Source organism: Chrysemys picta, chromosome 5 (genome assembly GCF_011386835.1).
Source record: "Chrysemys picta bellii isolate R12L10 chromosome 5, ASM1138683v2, whole genome shotgun sequence".
Classification (NCBI taxonomy): Eukaryota; Metazoa; Chordata; order Testudines; family Emydidae; genus Chrysemys; species Chrysemys picta.
In genome coordinates this window covers 99902685-99922687 of record NC_088795.1, presented here as the reverse complement: position 1 = coordinate 99922687, position 20003 = coordinate 99902685, and the positions used below count along the sequence as shown (strand labels likewise).

Genomic DNA, 20003 nt, shown 5'->3' with positions numbered 1-20003 from the left:
CCAGAATCCTCCAAGGAAGAGTTCAAGACACGCATTGTGGAAGGCCATCTAATGGGCAAGATGTCATTGCAGTCATCACTGAACATGGCAGACACTTCTTCCAGGATTATGGCCTCAGTTGTATGTTATGGGGTCTACTCACTGCTGGGGTGCTCCCTTGTGGCTGTATCTGGGGATTAGTTCTGCTCATTCTGATGCCCCTTCCTTTACTTGTTCATACTGCGGCCCCTCTTGCTCTCTAGGAGTTCTTCCTCTTTTACAGTTTTTCCCTTCTGGGATAACACAGTCTCACAGTACCACCTGGTCCAGGTTCTGTTCTAGGCAGTCTTACTAAGCAAAACTATGTCACTTTCCCAGTGACTAGTAGGGGACCCTGGGCCTGCCCACTGGGTTCCAGCCCAGGGACCCTACAATCAGCAGCCAAGAGCTGCACCACCTCAACCCTTGCTACCATTTCACTGGGCTTCTTCCTACTCTGCCCTCTGCAGGCTTTCCTTTCTACCTACTAATTTGCTGCTCTTGATCTTCAGGACACTTACTTCCCAGACAAGCCCTTGCGAAAGGTCTCTTTAATGGCGAGATTTGCCCTGCCTAGGTTTTTGGGGGGAGGGATAGCTCAATGGTTTGAGCATTGGCCTGCTATGATCCATATGGCAATTTCCCCAAGCCACAGGAAGTTTCTGAGATTTGTAGCAGCGGGTCAACATTGTTAGTGCTCCCCTTTGGCCTGTCCCTGGCTTCATGCATATTTACCAAATGCATGACTTTAGCAGTAGCATATCTCAGAAAAAGAGGAATTCTTTTCTTTCTTTACCTGAACAATTGGTTAGTGAAGGGCAAGTCTAGAGACCAAGTCCTCTGTTACGTCCAGTTCACTCTGTCTTTTCAGTCGTCTGGTCTGATTTTGAACAGTCATGGTTAATACCAATACAAAAAATTAAGTTCGTTGGGGCCCCACTATACTCGGAGGGCGGTTTTTCCTAATGAACAATTCCAACCAATTTGTCGCCTGTGATTTTTCCCTCCACTCTCACTGTTCAGCTACAATCCATGTATGCTTGAGATTGCTAGGCAATATGGCCACATGCAATTACATGTTGCAGAATGCAAGATTGTACCTTCATCTATTTTAAACTGCAGCAAGGGAGGTCTAGGTTGGACATTAGGGAAAAGTTCCTAACTGTCAGGGTGGTTAAACACTGGAATAAATTGCCTAGGGAGGTTGTGGAATCTCCATCTCTGGAGATATTTAAGAGCAGGTTAGATAAATGTCTATCAGGGATGGTCTAGACAGTATTTGGTCCTGCCATGCGGGCAGGGGACTGGACTCGATGACCTCTCGAGGTCCCTTCCAGTCCTAGAATCTATGAATCTATGAATCCTCCTAAGGGCTGATTAAAGTGGTATATCTCCTGAATTTTCAGTCATTTGATCAGTCCACTAGACCATCCAATAAATGTTTGCAAAGGTGTTCCCTTTGCCTACCCTCCACCAATCAGAACCATAGTTACCAATTCCTTCACAGGAGATTGGGGAATTTATCTGGGGTCATTGAAAGTTCAAGGTTTGTGGACAGATCAGGAACGTTCTCTTCATATCAACATCCTGGAGTTTCGAGTCATTTACAGTGTGTACCAGGCCTTTCAGGCACAGATCAAGAGCCCCAGAGTCATAACTAAACATTTTAGCGCCTGGGGCAAGCAATCATATTTGCATGCCCCCCCAGATTTCTGCCTCCCAATGTGCCCCACAGTTTGAAAACTCACCTCCTTCCAGGAGCCTGAAGCTGGTGGGAGCCACCTGGCCTACCCAGGGCCCTGGCTGTCCATGCTGTGGGAGTCATGGTGCTGGTTGGTTACCTGGCAGCCCTCCCTGCCCTGCTCCCCGAGCCAGCCACCTCTACACAGCTGGGCACTCCCCAGGCAGGGTGGGCAGCACAGCTCCAATCTGCACCTGATATGCCTCTTCAACACCACCTGGAGCTGGCCCCTGCCCATGGAGCCTGGCTGCCATGTGATGCTCCTTGAGGTGCTCCCTGCAGTACTCATCCCCCTTGGGCATCTGCCTCTCAGCAGCCTGGTAACACCCCGGACTCCACCTATGGACCTGCCATTGCTTCCAGGTTACTCTTTTCACACTCCCAGCGTGCAGGGTGGAACCATCCCTTGCTCCCCTTGACTGCCCTGCCCCAGCCCTGTGGCTGCAGAGCTTGTGGTCATGCAACTTGAGCTCTGAGCTTGGTGCCCAGCCCAGGCACTGGGGATAGGCAGCTCCTAGCAGGGCAGACTTGCTCCCACCAGCTCCGGAAACCAAGGCTGTGAGAACAGAGCGACCCCTAGGGCAGTGGTCCCCAAACTTTACTTCATGCTCCCCTTTCCCCTATCCGCACTCCCCCCACAGAGCCGGGAGCGGGGGATGTGGTTCCGGGAAGGGGGATGCGGACGGGGTAAGCAGGCTGAGGCTTGGGCCACAGCTGGGGGCAGGAGTGGACCCTCAACTGGGGGCCGAGACCTGTAGCCCCAGCTGGGCATGGAGCATGGGACAGGCAGCCAGGACCCTTGGTGCAGGTCCAGGCCCCGGCCCCAGCCACGCCCCACAGATTGAAGACCTCTGCCCTAGGGTTACCCTATTTCGAGTTTCCAAATAGAAGACAGTGCCGGGGGGAGGGAAAGGAGGAGCTGGAGCGGGTATTTGGAAGGTGCAGGAGGGGGTACCTGCGGAAGGGGTACCCACTGTAGGTGAGCTGCCAATGCTGTGAGGGGGATGGGCTGGCTTAATGGGGGAGCCCCTGCTGCTGCTGCCGCCGAGGAGATGCGGTATGTGTGGCTCCTGCTTCCCCCCCATTCCCCTATCCTCTTCTCTTTCCCCACCTTATCCCATCCTCTTCCTTCCCCACTGCCTCTTACCCCATATCCTCCACCGCCCATCCCCCTGGCCCTTCCACCCCTGCCACATAAGGTACCCTGCACATGTAGAATGGAAAGCTGAACGGCACTAAAACCCAGGAGGTGGCATCCAGTTGCAGAGGCACTGTCAGCAGAAAAAACAGCTCCATACCACTCCCTCTGCTCCCCACCCAGACCTCTGTTGGGGGAGGGGTCAATGCCCCCCGGCTCTGCGCCCTGGGCGATTGCCCTTCTCACCCCACCCTAGTTACAGCCCTGAAGAGCCTGCTCCAACCAGATTTGTCAGGAGGCAATAAAGTTTTGGCAATTTTGCATCGGGGAAAACATCACTCCCACAGCTGCTCACGTTCCAGGTGCTCAGAATCACTTGGCCAATCACCTCAGCAAAAATTTCTCCCAGAATCACAAATCGTCTCTGAAGGGTAGTATGCCAAGATCCATCTTCAGAGAATGGGGCATTCTGACTATTGATTGCTTTGCAACAAAAGACAAGAGTCAATTTTGCACTCAAGCAGGTCTCAGTCCGGTCTCGTTAACAGACACCTATCTGAATTGGTGATCAGCGTTGAGGTATGTCTCCCACCACAGTCCCACTCATTCCAAAGGTTGTTCTCAAACTGAAGTTGGATCAAGCCAAATTGATCCTCATTGCACCAGTTTGGCCAAGACAATGTTGGCTCTCTGACCTTCTCAATCTACCTATTTGACCTTCGAGTTCTTTTCTCCTCTATCATGACCTACTGATTCGACACCACAGTCAAATTTGGCATCCGGTGCTGAGCAGTCTGCACCTCATGGTTAGATGAGGAGGAAGGACAGTATGTGGAAACACTTCAGCAACTTCTGCTTAGTAGTAAAAAAAACATCCTCTAGGGCTGCCTATTTGGCCAAGTAGAAACGTTTAGCCCAGGGAATTCAGCCGAGGCAAGCCTGTATTCAGGACATTTTTGCATTGCCTGTTACATGTTCATTCTCTGGTCCATCTCTCAGCTTGTTGAGGGTCCATTTAGCGGCAATCTTGGTGTTCTATCCTCCGATCCAAGGGAAGTTAATTTTCTCAGACTTCATGGTAGTGGAGGAGATGTCAATTTCTTTTCACCTGTGAAAGAAGAGATTTCTTTGTCGGACCTTAGTATAGTATTTGCTGCCCTCATAGGATCTCCGTTTGAGCCCATAGCAACCTGTTCTCTGTTACTTCTTTGCCAAAAGATGGCCTTTCTTTTGCCGCAAGGAGAGCGAGTGAACTGCAGGTCTTGATGGCAGAGTCTCCATATATGCAATTTTTCAAAGACAAACTGACTCTGCAGCTGCATCCAAGATTTTTGTCTAAGATGGTTTCACTGTTTTACCTTCATCAAACAATATACTTACCCGTATTCTTTCTAAGCCGCACTCAAATACAGATGAACAGCACCTTTATACATTGGATGTGAGACGTTACTTGGCATTTTATCTGGAAGGGATTAAAGAATTTTATCACTTCAGCTTTTTGTCTCTTATGGGAATCAGATGAAGGAGGTCAGTTGGTTTCCACAGGGATGATTTCCAGATGGATCACTTTCTGCATTACAACAGCATATGGGATAGCTCAAATGCTCCTCCACAGACACTGGTGACTCATTCAACGAGGGCCCAAGCAGCTTCTGTTGTTCTCAGTAATGTTTCTGTACATTTTCAGTGCTGCTATCTGGTCTTCTGTGCGTACTTTTACAAGACACTATGCTATTTTGATTGCGTCTCAGTCAGATGCCACTTTGGAAAGGCAGTCATCCAGTCGCTGTTTAACTAGAGCCCAACCCCAAGCCCTACCTCTTCGGTTACTGCTTGTGAGTCACCTGAGTAGAATATACATCTGCAACCGCTCGAAGATGGAAAAACAGTTACCTACCTGTACTGTAACTGTTGTGCTTTGAGATGTGAGTGCAGACGTGTATTCCATAACCCACTTTCTGTCCCCTCTGCATTGGAGTCTCAAATCTTGATACTTTGTGTGACGGAACTAAGGAGGGGTTGGGGTGGTGCTGCCCTTAAATAGCTATGGGAGTGGCTAGGAGGGGTCCGATGGGCAGTTCTAAGCAAAGTTCTCCAACTTCAGTGCAATGGGCGTGTGTACACCTGAGTGGAATACATGGCTGCACCTGCATCTCAAAGAACAATGGCTACAGTACAGATAAGTACCTGTTTTTTCTTTAGCTGGACCCTAGTCTGGGGAGAGTTCAAATGAATCTATGTTTTGGCTGTATTTTGTATACAGTAAATGGCTTTGGAATTCATATGGGAGCAAAGCTATATAAATACAACATGAATCTCCTTATGGGTGAGTAGACAGGGCTGCTTGTTTCATCTCATCCGCTTTTGTCTTTAAATGTTGGCCCTGTCTTCTTTTCCCACTACATTCTTTTGCTGCATGACCTCAATTGGTCACGCCACTTCAGTTACTACCCTGTCTACAAAACAACATGAAGATCTGCCTGTTCATCTCTATTTAGACTTGCATCTGTAACTGCCTTTTAGACATCTAAACCTGGATGTTCCCTGGCAATTCAAGCTCAACATGATCAAAACTTATCTTTTTCCTTTCCTTTCCTTTCTTTTTCTTTTTCTTTCTTTTTTTCTTCTGTTATTAATGAAGAAAGGATGTTGGAGTTGTGAATAAAGGGAGAATAGTGGAATGGTTGTAATTATTTATTTATGTATTTAATTATTTATTTATTTATATTGCATTAACACCCAAAATATTCTAGATAGGAAAAGTGTCCTCTTACCTTATCTGTGCAGTGCTTGGCACACTGTGCTACATAAATAAATAATATCTGAATCTGGACTTCATTCTCGCAGACTTCAGTGAGATCGGATCCCAGTGATATGCAGTTCTCAGTGATGAAGACTGATGAAAGAATATCAACCAGGGAAAGCACAGTAAGCAGACTGTATGAAACCAATGCACAACACCATTCAGCACATCTCAGATATTGTTCTGAATGTAAACAGAATGCCCTACCTGTCTCTGCCACATTAGCATACAATATTACTTAAAAGGTTGAGATGGCATTATCTGAAAAGGAAGAATTAATTTGATTAAAATAAACAAACTATACTACAAACTAAAGTAAAGTTGCTGTGGTATCTTTAGAAGAAGAGCTTAAAATAATAGTAATTCTTAAACATTTCAGACCTTTAGCTCTTACGATGACTAGTGGTACTCACATTTAAGAACTAAATGCTTTAAGAGGTTATGACTAGAGATGGGCTGAGGCCAAATCTTTGGATTCACACACACTCAGACTTTGGGGAAACTCAAATCTCTTGTTATCAGCTATTACCGTTTTTTGGGTTTGCACTGGGGCTTGTTTTTTCCCCCAAATATGTTAAGAAACAGGGTTAGGGGGGAAGGGGTTTATTAGTATTTTAATACTCCTAAAATAGGCGTTAGCATGAATAGTGCTTCACTTTTAGACTGAGGGCAAAAAGAGAATGATCTAAATTAAGATAGAAAATAACCTTTTTGTTTAATATTCTTGTCAATCCAAGCAAACACAAAGCATGAGACATAAAACAAGTTCTTCCTTGTTTTCTTGTTATAGGTGTTATAGTAATAAGCCTCTTTTTTCTGATGATCTCCTCCCTTCCCTGTGTTACCCTGCATTGAGCTAGCTTCTACTTTGTCTGATAGTAATGCTATTTATTTGGTCGCCAGAGAATGCAAAAAGAGAGCATTGAAAACTGAGACAAAATCCATCATCTCTGTGGATTTCCTCAAATAAAAAGCATTTATCTAGATAGATATTAAATTGTATGTCTTCATAATTTTTAAGGAAATCATTTTAAAATTACTTGAATAGCTTTTAAGGAAATTTCATTACATGATTAAATATTTTTTATGTTTAGAAATGTTATCTGTTTAGAAGCTTTGTTTATATCATTGACTAACATTAGCCACCAGAGCTGTGATACTGTTTCCCTGCACTCTATGGATGACAATTCTCTGCATCCTAAAAAACGCAGTATCCTTTGATTTTATGTTATAACTTGACCAGTGGAACCAGACCTTGAACTGAATTCTGAAGGATAAAAGCTTCGTCTTTTAGTAAAAACAGTAGTGTTTTTATTTTAAAATGGCGTTCTCACTGGGTGTGTTTTTCACTTTGTCAATTGGCAGGTAAGCGTGGTGGTTGGCAAGAAAACATTGTTTCTTTTTAATCTGAATGATCCTGATAACCCAATTGATCTGGAATTCCAGCAACGCTATGGCAACATTGTAACCTATAGATGGTGAGCAAGCACTAACTCAGGGGTAGGCAACCTATGGCACGCATGCCGAAGTCGGCACATGAGCTGGTTTTCAGTGGCACTCACACTGCCCGGGTCCTGGCCACCGGTCGGGGGGGCTCTGCATTTTAATTTAATTTTAAATGAAGCATCTTAAAAATTTTAAAAACCTTATTTACTTTACAAAAAACAATAGTTTAGTTATATATTATGGACTTATAGAAAGACCTTCTAAAAATGCTAAAATGTATTACTGGCACACAAAACCTTAAATTAGAGTGAATAAATGAAGACTCGGCACACCGCTTCTGAAAGGTTGCCGACCCCTGCACTAACTTCTTAATATTGCAAGAAAAACCTGAGGTTTTTATCTTTCTAATTTATTTTCATTTCTGGTAATTATCCCATTATCACATGAGGATTTTTGGGTTTATAAAGTATCTTTTTAATACAATATTCCTTTCAGACTAAAGCAGTGGTCCACGAACTGTGGGGCATGCCCCTCTAGGGGGACATGGAGGAATGTTCAGGGAGTGCATGGTGGGGCCCGGGCCAGTTCCCACAGGGGGCGGGGAGGGAGCACCACCCAGCCCCGCTTCATTCCCAGCCCAGCTCCGGCCCCAGCTGCAGCTCCACTCCGCCCCAATCCCAGTTCCAGCCGCAGGTCTGCTCTGGCCCCAGCCACCGCTCCTCTATGTCCCCTGCTCTGCCCCCACCCCATTCCTCAGCCCTCATGATTTTGTAAACATACTCTCCACTCCATTATCCAAGTATTAATGAAAATATTGACTAGTACCAAACCCAGCAGGGCTGGCCTTAGGGTTGGGTGGGCTGGGCAATGGCTAAGAGGGTGTCTCCGGAGCAGGGGTGCCCCTCCTCCCCCCTGCTGCTCTGCTCTGTTGCTGTCTGCATCCACTGCTGCTCCTGCCCCACCCCCCTTCCCTGCCTTGGAGCCGCCCCTAGCCAAGCTGCTCCCTGGAGCCTCCTGTCTGCTGTTTTCCTATGGTGAGGACCTCAATGAGGAGAGATCTAGACACTGCTCTCACCAACAAGTATTTTTATATCTGTTGTAGGAAGACTCAATGCATTTCTGTCTTTCTTTCTTCAGCAATCTGACTTTCATCCTGCTCAGGAGTTTTTTCTCATATTGCGTTACTTTTTATGCAGCCAGGCTGCCCAGCCATCTCTCTCTTTAAATGTTGGTTTTGCTATAGGTATGGTGATGGCTACATCATGATTGGCTTCTCACGTGGGTGCTTTGTTGTTATTTCTACACACATTCGTGAGATTGGTCAAGAGGTTTTTCAAGCTCGCAATCATAAGGATAACCTAACCAGCATTGCAATATCACAATCACTAAACAAAGCTGCATCATGTGGAGACAACTGGTAAGTGATCATATTTGTTTATAAAATGTCTGAAATAGCAAGTGTCTTAAAGCAAACACTATTATTTATTTTCTTCGTTGTTCTAACTTTTGATATCTTGTTTATTTTGTATTGGCTAATGTGATACTTGAATACAAAAGTGTTAGTGACATACTTTCATTATTGTGTGCTACAGATTAGACACAGAATGCCTGTTAGCAGTAGTAGGAATTGTTCATCTAATCCACTTCATGTGCTATTGAGAAAATTTAACCCATTTATGGGATAATAAGGGTTGATCTGCACACCATTTTTGTAACAGCATAACGGTATATCTGTTTAGAAACCAACATAGTTAAAAGTGTGGATGCAATTATTCAGTATAAAGGTGTTTATATCAGTATAGCTGAATTTACAGAAATAAGTTATATTGATGTGAGGACTGTTATATCAACTGTATAACTGGGCCCACATGAGGGGGGAGGTTGTACTATTTTAACTGTGTCTATTTTTAAACCAGTATAGTGGTACAAATACTGTGTGTAGACAGTCCCTCCGTTTGTTTGATGTCTAAAACTTGACTTCTTTAGAACAAGCTAAAATGCATGCATCCTGCTCTGAAGCTAAACAAACTCTGGCTTGGGCAAACCACTGCCTGGAACAGTTTTCAAAGGCTGGGACCCTCAACTGAGAGACCATGCCACCATCCTTGAAGAGTTTTATCTCAGAAATAGACAAGAAGATAATCTCAATTTCTATGATGGGCCTAAAGTGAGAGTTGGATTTTCACACTGTGAGCAAACAGACAGATTAATTGTCTGCATGTCTTTTACTATGTATTTGTACAACACCTAGCACAACGGAGTCCTGATTATAAATATTTATTATTTGTACTACAGTAGCACCTAAAGACCTCTGACCCAGAGTTCAGGGTTGCATTATGTTAGGCATTAGCTGGATGGACCCCAAAATGGTGGCCCCTGCCGGCTAGAGTTTATATTCTAACTAAGCTAATCATGGTTGGGGCCTCAGCAATGGCTACTGTAAAGCAAATAATAAAACTAGACCTGCCATCCAGGTGGCACAAGGATATCAGTCTTTGGCAGAGAGCGCTTCCTTGATCAATGTCTTGAAACCAGAGTGGTAATGCATGCCATTCACATTATGCAAAAACTAAAGGGCACAACAGTTGGAATCCAAAGACACAGCACTATAGCATCAACCATCAGAGGGTATAAAGAGCTGAGTACTAAGCTGTTGAGTCTTTCAACTCTAGATCACTAGTTTAAATCCATCCCACTTTCATATTCAGTTGTTTCCACATGGTGGTTATTCCGTAGCTTAATTAAAATGAGTCCAGTCTCTAGTAGATGAGGATCTGACTCACCAAAACCACCACCACATTTGTTACTAATTGGAACCCTTACTGGCAATCTCAACAGAAAGGCCAGGGTTTGAATGGATATGGAGACTGAATGTGATCCTCTCATTCTTCTTCAGTGCCTGTCCATATATATTCCACTGTTGATGCATATACATCCCAGGCACTCAAGATTGGAGTCTTTTGGCCAGCAGTGTCCATTGGGGCTGCACAGGCGCTGTGAGTGTCATTCTGCTCACATACCAAAGGCATTACGGGTTTTGCAGGCCCTAGTGCCACTCAGTTCCTTCACCATTGCCCATATCTGTGAGATATAGCTCCCTAGTGTCTTGACACAATTTTCATCAACTTTTTGTGGATTGTTGTCTATATTATTGTTAGTTAGGATAGTTTGCCTGTTGGCAAGGTTTGGTAGTTTACTTCCTTGTTTTCTTTTCATTTTCTCTCTTATCAGGAGCTTCTTCCTAATACCAAGGCTTAGGTCTCATCTGAAGTTGCCTGGCTTTATGTATTGCTCCTCTTGTGAGGTGCCGTGATCAGTTAATGATGGATATCCCATATGCGTTTTTGGTTGGGGAAGGTCACATCCCTGATAAATGCAAGTCCTTTTTCTAAAAGAACTTTGAAGGCAAGAGAGGCACACCTTAATCTGTTTTTATTTGACTGCTCTATGCAGCCTGCCTCTGATCCAGGATGGGGAGAACCCCCTCCTTCCCCAGGCAGGTTTGCTTTCAGTCTAGCCTATATGAGTTTCAATTACTCTAGTTTGTGGGCCCCATCTTCTAAGACTGTCCCAGCTATGGATGTGGGTAGAACTGAAAAGGTCAGAACCTTGGAGAAAAAGGAGCATCGCTCCTTTGGGAAGAGCAGGGGCAGATCCCTGCTGGGAATTCCTAGTAAAAAGAGGTCCAAGTTCCTTCTCCACTCCCAATCTAAAGAGACTCCTTCGTCTGAGTTGAGTAGCTCTGGAACTCTGAGGGGGCAAGTTACCAGAACTCTAGCACCATCTCAAGAATCAAAACTAGCTGCCTCTGTGAGACCAGAGCATCGGGGCTACTTCAAAACCAAGTGCTCCGCCACCAACTCTTGCTGCACCAACCCTTTTTGATACCAGTCTCTTTGGTACTGTTTCCTTCGACACCGAGTACTTTAGCCCTGGACATGTCAGCACAATCCACCCTGGTGCTATCCATCCCCACACCGAGGTTAGGCACCATCTTTCTCCATAGTGAAGAAGCATGCTGTATCAAAGGATATTCATATCCTGATGAGCCAGAATTTTACACAGAGCTAAATTTCCCCACCAGAATGACAATGTCAGTACTGGGTGGTCTGCTCAATGCAGGTTAATGTTGCAACCTAGGACACTAGCTTCAGCAGCCTCCCACTTAGATCTGGAGTGCTCTTGCTTCTCATCAAATTCCCAACACAACAGGGAGGGATCCCCTACATATTCACCAAGGACCCCCTCATTTGATCCTTATACGTCTGAAAGAGAGTCAAGGGCTTCATTCATGCCTGTATCATATAGGGGGTATGGGAGTAGACATATGCCCTGGTCCCCTTCTCTCTGGCCCCCAGGACCTTTTCCATGTAATGTTCCATTATGGCCCTTTTGAAACACCTGAGGTCTTCATCATATGAGGCACCACACTTCTGCACCACCATCCAGAGTAAAACCTCCTCTCCTACATCTTCCCAGGGACCTAGGATTTCTCAGCTTGCAGTCCATGATGTTTGTAGGATCTTTTTTTGGAAAGGTCCAGAACTTTCAGAGTTTCCACAAGATAGCATTTGCTGACAGAATGAAGAGTCAAGTGATACAAGCTCAGAATATCGGGCTGTAATGTATTAGGGCTGTAATGAGCTAGCTAGTTTATATCCTCCAGCTGAGATTAAGGCTCTTTCTACAGGGCCCAGGCAGCCTCTGCAGCTTCTTTGCAAACTATATCCATTCCAGACATCTGCAGGGAAGCTACGTGGGGTTCAGTTCATACTTATACAGTTCATACTTCCATTACCTTGTGGAAGCATTGAAATCTGATGCTTCTTTTGGCAGAACAGTGCTGCAACTGCTTGTGAGTCACCAAGAGTCGAATATATGTAGACAAGCACTCAAAGAAAGAAAAGTTACTTACAGTAAATGGCGTTCTTTGACATATGTTGTCCATATATATTCCACAACCTTCCCTCCTTCCCTGCTACTATGGAATCCTATAACACCTGGAGTCTGTGATGGCAAAGGAACTAAGTGGCAGTTGGGCACACACTGCCCATTGTGCCCTCAGTCCTGGAGCATGTGGACACTTAAGGAACATGTGTGGCCCCAGAACCAGGGCTGGATTACCCAATAGTCAGACTAAGCACGTGCTTAGGGCACCAGCAAAGCAGAGGGCACCAAAAAAAAAGAGTTTTTTTTTTCAAATTTGATATTCGATATTTCAAAAAAAGCATTGAAGTAGTCATCATGAGAAAAATCAGAACTTTGTTAGACTTCTTTACACTCCACTACACACTCTTCCCCCTTTTTTCTGTTCTCTTTTCATTACTTATCCCCACCTAAACCAGGGGGGCATCCTACTAACATAGATAAATAGAAATAATGCAAGGAAATCAGAGACTGTAACTGATCATCCTACTCTTGGTGGTAAAACAGACATTGTTCTAGAAGATGTGGCTGTGTCAGAGACTGAACCTGATCATGCTGTAAATAATAGGAGAAAAGATCCTGGTATGTGGGTTGATTTCAGTACTGATGATGTAGCTTACTGGATAGATCCTGGACCAAATGACTGTCAACACCACACTGGGCCATTTGAGAAATCACGTCGGACTTTTACCAATGGCAAACAAACAAGATATTGTCCACAAAAAATATTTTTCGGCATGAAAGCGAATAGAAAGAGAAATACACTCAAGAATGGCTACTATATTCACCATCAACAGGGTCTGTGTACTGTTTTGTTTGCAAACTTTTTGCATATAAACCTTCAACATCCTGGTTTGCTGCAGATGGATTTAGTGACTGGCGGAATACTGTTTTAATTGAACAACATGAAAATAGCACTACTCACAGAGATTCAGTGTTGACATATTTAAATCGAAGCCAGGGCTTTGGATTGACACAAAAATTGGAAGAACAAATTAAAGGGGAGCGTGAATACTGGCAACATGTCTTGCAGCGTGTTATAGCTGTTGTTCAAACATTAGCTGAACGTGGTCTGACACATTTGGATCATTGCAGAATTGAAATTTCTTGGGTTTGTTGGTGCTTGTGGCTCAGTTTGACCCATTTTTAGCAGGCCATATCTCAAAATATGGGAATGCTAGCAAAGGTAACCCATCATACTTATCCAAGACAATATGTGATGAACTCATTGGTCTAATGAGTGACAAAGTTCATTCAGCTATTATGGATGAAATAAGTACTGCTGGGTACTTCAGTTTATCTGTCGACTCTACACCTGATCTTTCACATATTGATCAATTGAGTATTGTACTAAGATATGTGTCTCCCACAGATGGAAAACCAGTTGAACGATTTATAACATTCCTCAATTTGAAAAGCCACACTGGTGAAGAAATGGCAAATCAAGTACTGCATTATCTGTGCCAAGTTTGCAAAATAGATTTCTCAAAGTGCAGAGGTCAATCTTATGACAACGCTGCCAACATATCAGGGCGTTATCAAGGAATGCAGAAGTAGCTTTTAGAACAGAACAAATATGCCATATAGAAAGACGGAATACAATGTGTATTTCCAAATGTAGAGATCGCACTACGTATTTTTCTAACATCGATTACTAACTGCTCTGCAGAACGCTCTTTTTCTCAGCTGAAAAGAATAAAAAACCCTCAGAGAACAACAATGTGTCAGGACAGACTTGATTCACTTTCCTTATTGTGTATGGAAGCAGACATGCTTCATCGAGTCAGCTTCGATGAACTTATCCAGAATTTTGCAATCAGAAAATCTAGAAAGAAGCTATTTTAATTTCAGCATACATGTAAGTTTTATGTCATTTCGAAAATTAAAATTTTATTTTATGATATAGTATTGTTTTTATTTTGAATTACATATGGGGGGCACCATAATCTTTTCAGTGCTTAGGGCCTCTAAAGGTCTTAATCCGTCCCTGTCCAGAAGATACAGCTGGCAAAAAGAGCCAATATCAAGCACATGGGGTACATGCTCACCAAGAGTAGAATATATATGGACAGCACATCTTGAAGGATTCCAGTTATTGTAAGGTAATTTACTTAGGGATAATCCCTCCAGAATAGGGTTAAGCAAGTGGTGCAGCAGGGTAGGAAAGTTCCACAGGGCAGTAGCAACACAAAGACTTCATGCTCCTGCGCTCTGAATCTAGCAACTTTTAACTGATGTTAGTGTTTGTGGCCCAGGGACGAGTTGCTTAGGTCCATGATTCAGTGTTAGCCCATCAGGTGCTTCTATGTGTGCACATGAGTGTATCATGACAGAGCCACATGTGAAAGGGTAGTGTTATTTTCCCATCCTTGAAGTCCTGAACGGAGAAGTTTCTCTTCCATTTCTCAATATTTTTGTCCCATGAGAGGATGGATCAGTCTGGCATTCTCCCAGTGTCCAGGAAGAGCACTCTATGATCATATAAATAACATGACGTCTATGCAACCAGCCTCAGTGTTCAGTGCAAAAACTAAAATGCATACAAGGAGTCAGACACATTTGATTTGGGAAATTATTTCAGTTTAATATTTCTCGTGTGTGTGTGTGTGTGTGTGAGAGAGAGAGAGAGTGTATAGGAAGCCAAGTAAAAATTAATTTAAAGTATATAACGTCTAGGTTGACAGTGTCTGTTTTTTCAAAAACTACATATTTGTAGTTTGCACTTTGCATTCTCCCTTTTTTCTCCATAATGAGCTTATCTCTCTTCACTAACTACTTTCAGTTCATGATGGTTAGGATGATAGTACTAGTAAAGGTAGTGACTGTTTATATTTTGTTTTAGCATTAAGATTCATGACCTGTCAGAACTGAAAGAAATGTATGCTATAATAAACCTGGATGATGAAAATAAAGGTATGATAAAGTTTCCAAAGCCGTAAAACAGAATTTTGTTTACATTAATATGTTTACAAGAGGGAATGTACAGAGAAGAATATTTATTGAAAAGCTGTCTAAATATAGACTATTGTTAACTCCCTCCTTTCCAATGTGTATGTATTATGAGGTGGTCTGTTTGCCAAACTGGGTATTTAACGTAGCTTTCGGGGTGTTTTGTTTTTGTTTTGTTTTTTTTACAAAACACATAGAGATCCTGTTTTTCAAAACAGTTGATTGTCCAGTATTTTTGAATCCATAGCATGGTATATTCAAATTACTAAAATAATAGTGTGTTTATTTTTTCCCGTTTTGCTTTTCTGAGTGGCATGTTCTTGTGCTAAGAGTATGTATATCTCTGGAGCAGGAGTCCCTGCCACTGTTACCTCCTATTTCAATATTGGATTCATTTATTGTGAATTTCGATAAAATTCACTATGAAATTAAGACCTAATTAGCAGGTTATGGTCTGTGATGATAAACTATTTCTGTTCCATTCTACATAGGTTTTTATACTTAAGTACAAAGGGTGTGAAAAAATTAGGACTGTCAAGCAATTAAAAAAATTAATCATGCAATTAATCACACTGTTAAGCAATAATAGAATACCATTTATTTAAATATTTTTGGATGTTTTCTAAATTTTCAAATATATTGATTTCAATTACAACACAGAATACAAAGTGTACAATGTTCATTTTATATTTTTGATTGCAGATATTTACACTGTAAAAAACAAAAGAAATAGTATATTTCAATTCACCTAATACAAATACTGTATTGCAATCTCTTTATCGTGAAAGTTGAACTTACAAATGTAGAATTATGTACAAAAAATAACTGCATTCAAAAACAAAACAATGTAAAACTTTAGAACCTACAAGCCCACTCAGTCCTACTTCAGCCAATCGCTCAGACAAACAAGTTTGGTTACAATTTGCAGGAGATAATGCTGCCCACGTCTTGTTTACAATGTCACCTGAAAGTGAGAACAGGCATTTGCATGGCATTGTTGTAACAGGCGTCACAAGATATTTACATGCCAGATATGCTAAAGATTCAGCTGTCCCTTCATGTTTCAACTACCATTCCAGAAGACATGTGTCCATGCTGGTGACGAGTTCTGCTCGATAATGATCTAAAGCAGAGCAGACCGACACATGTTCATTTTCATCATCTGAGTCAGATGACACCAGCAGAAGGTTCATTTTCTTTTTTGGTGGTTCGGGTTCTGTAGTTTCCACATCGGAATGTTGTTCCTTTAAGACATCTGAAAGCATTCTCCACACCTCGTCCCTTTTAGATTTTGGAAGGCACTTCAGATTCTTAATCCTTGGATCAAGTGCTGTATCTATCCTTAGAAATCTCACATTGGTACCTTCTTTGCATTTTGTCAAATCTGCTGTGAAAGTGTTGTTAAAATGAACATGTGCTAGGTCATCATCCAAGACTGCTACAACATGAAATACGTGGCAGAATGTGAGTAAAACAGAACAGGAGACATACAATTCTTCCCCAAGGAGTTCAGTCACAAATTTAATTAACACATTATTTTTTTAACAAGCATCATCTGCATGGAAGCGTGTCCTCTGGAATGGTGGCCAAAGCATGAAAGGGCATACGAATGGTTAGCATATCTGGCACGTAAATACCTTGCAATGCCGGCTACAAAAGTGCCATACAAATGCCTGCTCTCACTTTCTGGTGACATTGTAAATGAGAAGAGGGAAGCATTATCTCCTATAAATGTAAACAAACTTGTTTGTCTTAGCGATTGGCTGAATAAGAAGTAGGACTGAGTGGACTTGTAGGCTTGGAAGTTTTACATTGTTTTGTGTTTGGATGCAGTGATGTAACAAAAAAAATCTACATTTGTAAATTGCGCTTTCATGACACAGTACTTTGTATGAGGTGAATTGAAAAATACTATTTATTTTATCAGAGGGGTAGCCGTGTTAGTCTGGATCTGTAAAAAGCAATAGAGAATCCTGTGGCACCTTTAAGACATCTAACGAAGTGGGTATTCACCCACGAAAGCTTATGCTCCAATATATCTGTTAGTCTTAAAGGTGCCACAGGACTCTCTGTTGCTTTTTATTATTTCTTTTGCTTATCTTTTACACTGCAAATATTTGTAATCAAGAATAATATACACTTTGATTTCAGTTACAAGACAGAATACAATATATATGAAAATGTAGAAAAACATACAAAATGTTTAATAAATTTCAATTCGTATTCTATTGTTTAATAGTGCAATTAAAACTGTGATTAATCGCGATTAATTTTTTTAATTGTGATTAATTTTCTTTTAGTTAATTGCGTGAGTTAACTGCGATTAATTGACAACCCTAGAAAAAATATTGTTAAGTAATGAAACCTTGACATGGTTGCATTTTAAAAACAATAGAATTGTTTGTGGATTTTACTGACAACCAAGTAGCTATTTTTGTTGTTCTTGTAAAAGCTTCTCAATATTTTAGGTCTAGATCACCTGGCTTGGACAGATGATGGGCAGTTGTTGGCAGTGTCTACACAAAGAGGCTCACTCCACGTCTTCTTGACAAAGCTTCCAATCCTTGGAGATGCTTGCGGTACACGGATTGCGTACCTCACTTCTCTTCTTGAAGTTACTGTGGCCAATCATGTTGAAGCAGTATGCTAGCCTATTAATTTTTCACTTAATTTAGATGTAACTTTTAAATAAGTAGTAACAATGAGAAAATTTGGTGTGATTTTCTTATAGGAGCTACCAATCACAGTTTCTGTTGAAGTGGAGCCAAACTTTGTTGCAGTAGGTCTTTATCATTTGGCTGTAGGAATGAATAATCGTGCTTGGTTTTATGTACTTGGAGAGAATAGTAAGTATGACTGTAGTTCTCTTATTTTAAAGTATCTTATCATCCATTATCTGCTAAATATATGTCCATTTTATAAAACAGGCGTTTTGTTTAACTCTTCTAATATCCTACTTAGTGCAAGGTGTTGTTATTGTATAATCTGATGGGACACCAAAATTCAGGACTGCACATTGGATTCCCAGAATTTGGATTAGTACAAACAAGACATTGTGGAGGCAATTAGAACAAAAATTCATGATTTCCAGGGTTGAATGAAGCCTTTCATTCTTTGTCATCAGGTCAAACGCAGCTCATGCTGTTGTTGCCTGAAAGTCACTACCAACTGAAGGTTGTTTGGCTTATGTAAAATTAGTAGATGGTCTCAGTCCATATTGGCAGTCCTAGCAGAGAGGCCAAGACTGCATAAACATGGAGACTAAACTATTCTCAAATTCCTATAGGTGTTCCATCCAGAGTTTAGCTGGATTGGTGGGGCAGAGTAGAAAAGCTTGTGCTATACCTGTTTTTTTTTAGGCAACAGACTTAAGTCTCAGTACTTGTCAATTCAAAATCTTTTATGAATAAAAAGATCACTCTAAAGGGAAAAAAGTCCAGCATTAGTCCTAGATGGACTAACCGTAGGTTTGTGAGGTTTCGTTGGGGAAAGAGGGTCCCTTTTAACCCTTAGTAACATAAGGATGCAGCTGCTTTCTCATAGTCTCCCATGTTTCTGTCAAGCGTTCCTCCTACTTCTTCACCTTTTACTCTCCTGCCCTCTTAGATTATTATGAATTACTCAGGTAGGTAAGAAGAACAGAAAATGGACCATGCATAATTTATCTTTTTCCCCCCCCTCCCTTCCCCTTTAAATTCTGTAGGTGTAAAAAAGCTTAAAGACATGGAGTATCTGGGGACAGTAACCAGTATATATCTTAATTCTGACTATGCTGCTGCACTCTTTGAGGGTAAAGTCCAGTTGCATATGGTAAGTATACAGAAGATTTTGAACTCTGAAAGGCCAGCTGAATTGAGGTGGCAATAGACTGAGGAAGAAATTGAGTCCTAATGGTAGTAAGATTGGTCTGAGTGGAAGTTAGGTGCTGAGTGGGTGAGGAGATGTAACTAACCGAGGTAAGAGTTAAAAACCTTCCAAAAATTATTTTAGTAGCAAACATGAGAACAACTGAGTTACAGGTGGCTTGCAGAAGTGTACATTCTGTCTTGAAGTGGCAGTGGATGAGAAGAAAGTGCTAGCTTATGAGGTGTTTAACAAGCTTTCTTTGAAAGTTCTGTATGGGGTCTTAGGGGAGCAGCTAGTGGTTTGTAAATGGTACATATGAAAGGGCAAATCTGAGCTAGTTATAACAGCTAGGGTGGTGCCTTAGTGTCTGCTTCATACAGACAAAATTCATTAATATCTTGCTGGTGGTGGTGGTGGTTTCAGTTTTGGTTATTCCTTATGCTTTAGATAGAAGGTGAAGGTTTGGATGCTCAGGAAGAACGAGAGACTCGACTTTTCCCAGCGGTGGATGATAAATGTCGAATCTTGTGCCATGCTCTTACTGGTGATTTCCTCATCTATGGTACAGATGTAAGTATATTGCTTGTCTCAAGTTCTTCTTAGATTCAATAAGTTTCTGTTTTTGATTACTTGGACTATTTCTCTTCATACAATAGGCATAAAGTGTATGGTTCTGATATGCAGTGTACCAAGACTTACTTTGTATGCAAGCTATATTTTAGGCAAATAGAAACAAAATTTCAGCCAGCTTCCTTAATTATTTAGGCCTGTATGTGATGCAGTTGCACTGGCACATTACAGTGGTTCAGTTGGTTTTGATTGATGCCCAGCTTCGTAACTGAAGACCAAGTCCTGCTTTTATTGAAGTCATTGGCAAAACTGATATTGAATTTAATATTATTTATTTGTATTACAGTGGTGCCCAGGGGCATCTATCAACGATTAGGGCCCCATTGTGCTAGGAACCTTACAGACCTGAAGGAAAAAGATAACCTAGATTATGAGGAACTATTATGTGACAACTGCATAGGAGTAGCATCCACCACATCCCATCCCCTTTACAAACATAAAGGCACAGATCCTGCCTCCAACAGCTCACAGTCTAAAAAGACATACAAACTGGAGGGATTAAAGGG

At 42.0% G+C, this 20003-nt stretch overlaps 1 protein-coding gene across 10 annotated transcripts in view; it reads left to right on the top strand.

Moving 5' to 3' along the window:
• WDR19 (WD repeat domain 19) overlaps nt 1-20003 on the top strand; it is a 138106-nt gene that overhangs the window by 28900 nt on the left and 89203 nt on the right. For all 10 annotated transcript variants that reach the window (XM_065598145.1, XM_065598149.1, XM_005286352.5 and 7 more), the window contains 8 exons: nt 5745-5825; nt 7066-7178; nt 8390-8563; nt 14915-14985; nt 17490-17662; nt 17753-17867; nt 18725-18831; nt 19315-19437. In XM_065598145.1, coding sequence (XP_065454217.1) covers nt 5745-5825; nt 7066-7178; nt 8390-8563; nt 14915-14985; nt 17490-17662; nt 17753-17867; nt 18725-18831; nt 19315-19437 — 957 coding nt within the window. The remainder of the gene's footprint in view (nt 1-5744; nt 5826-7065; nt 7179-8389; nt 8564-14914; nt 14986-17489; nt 17663-17752; nt 17868-18724; nt 18832-19314; nt 19438-20003) is intronic.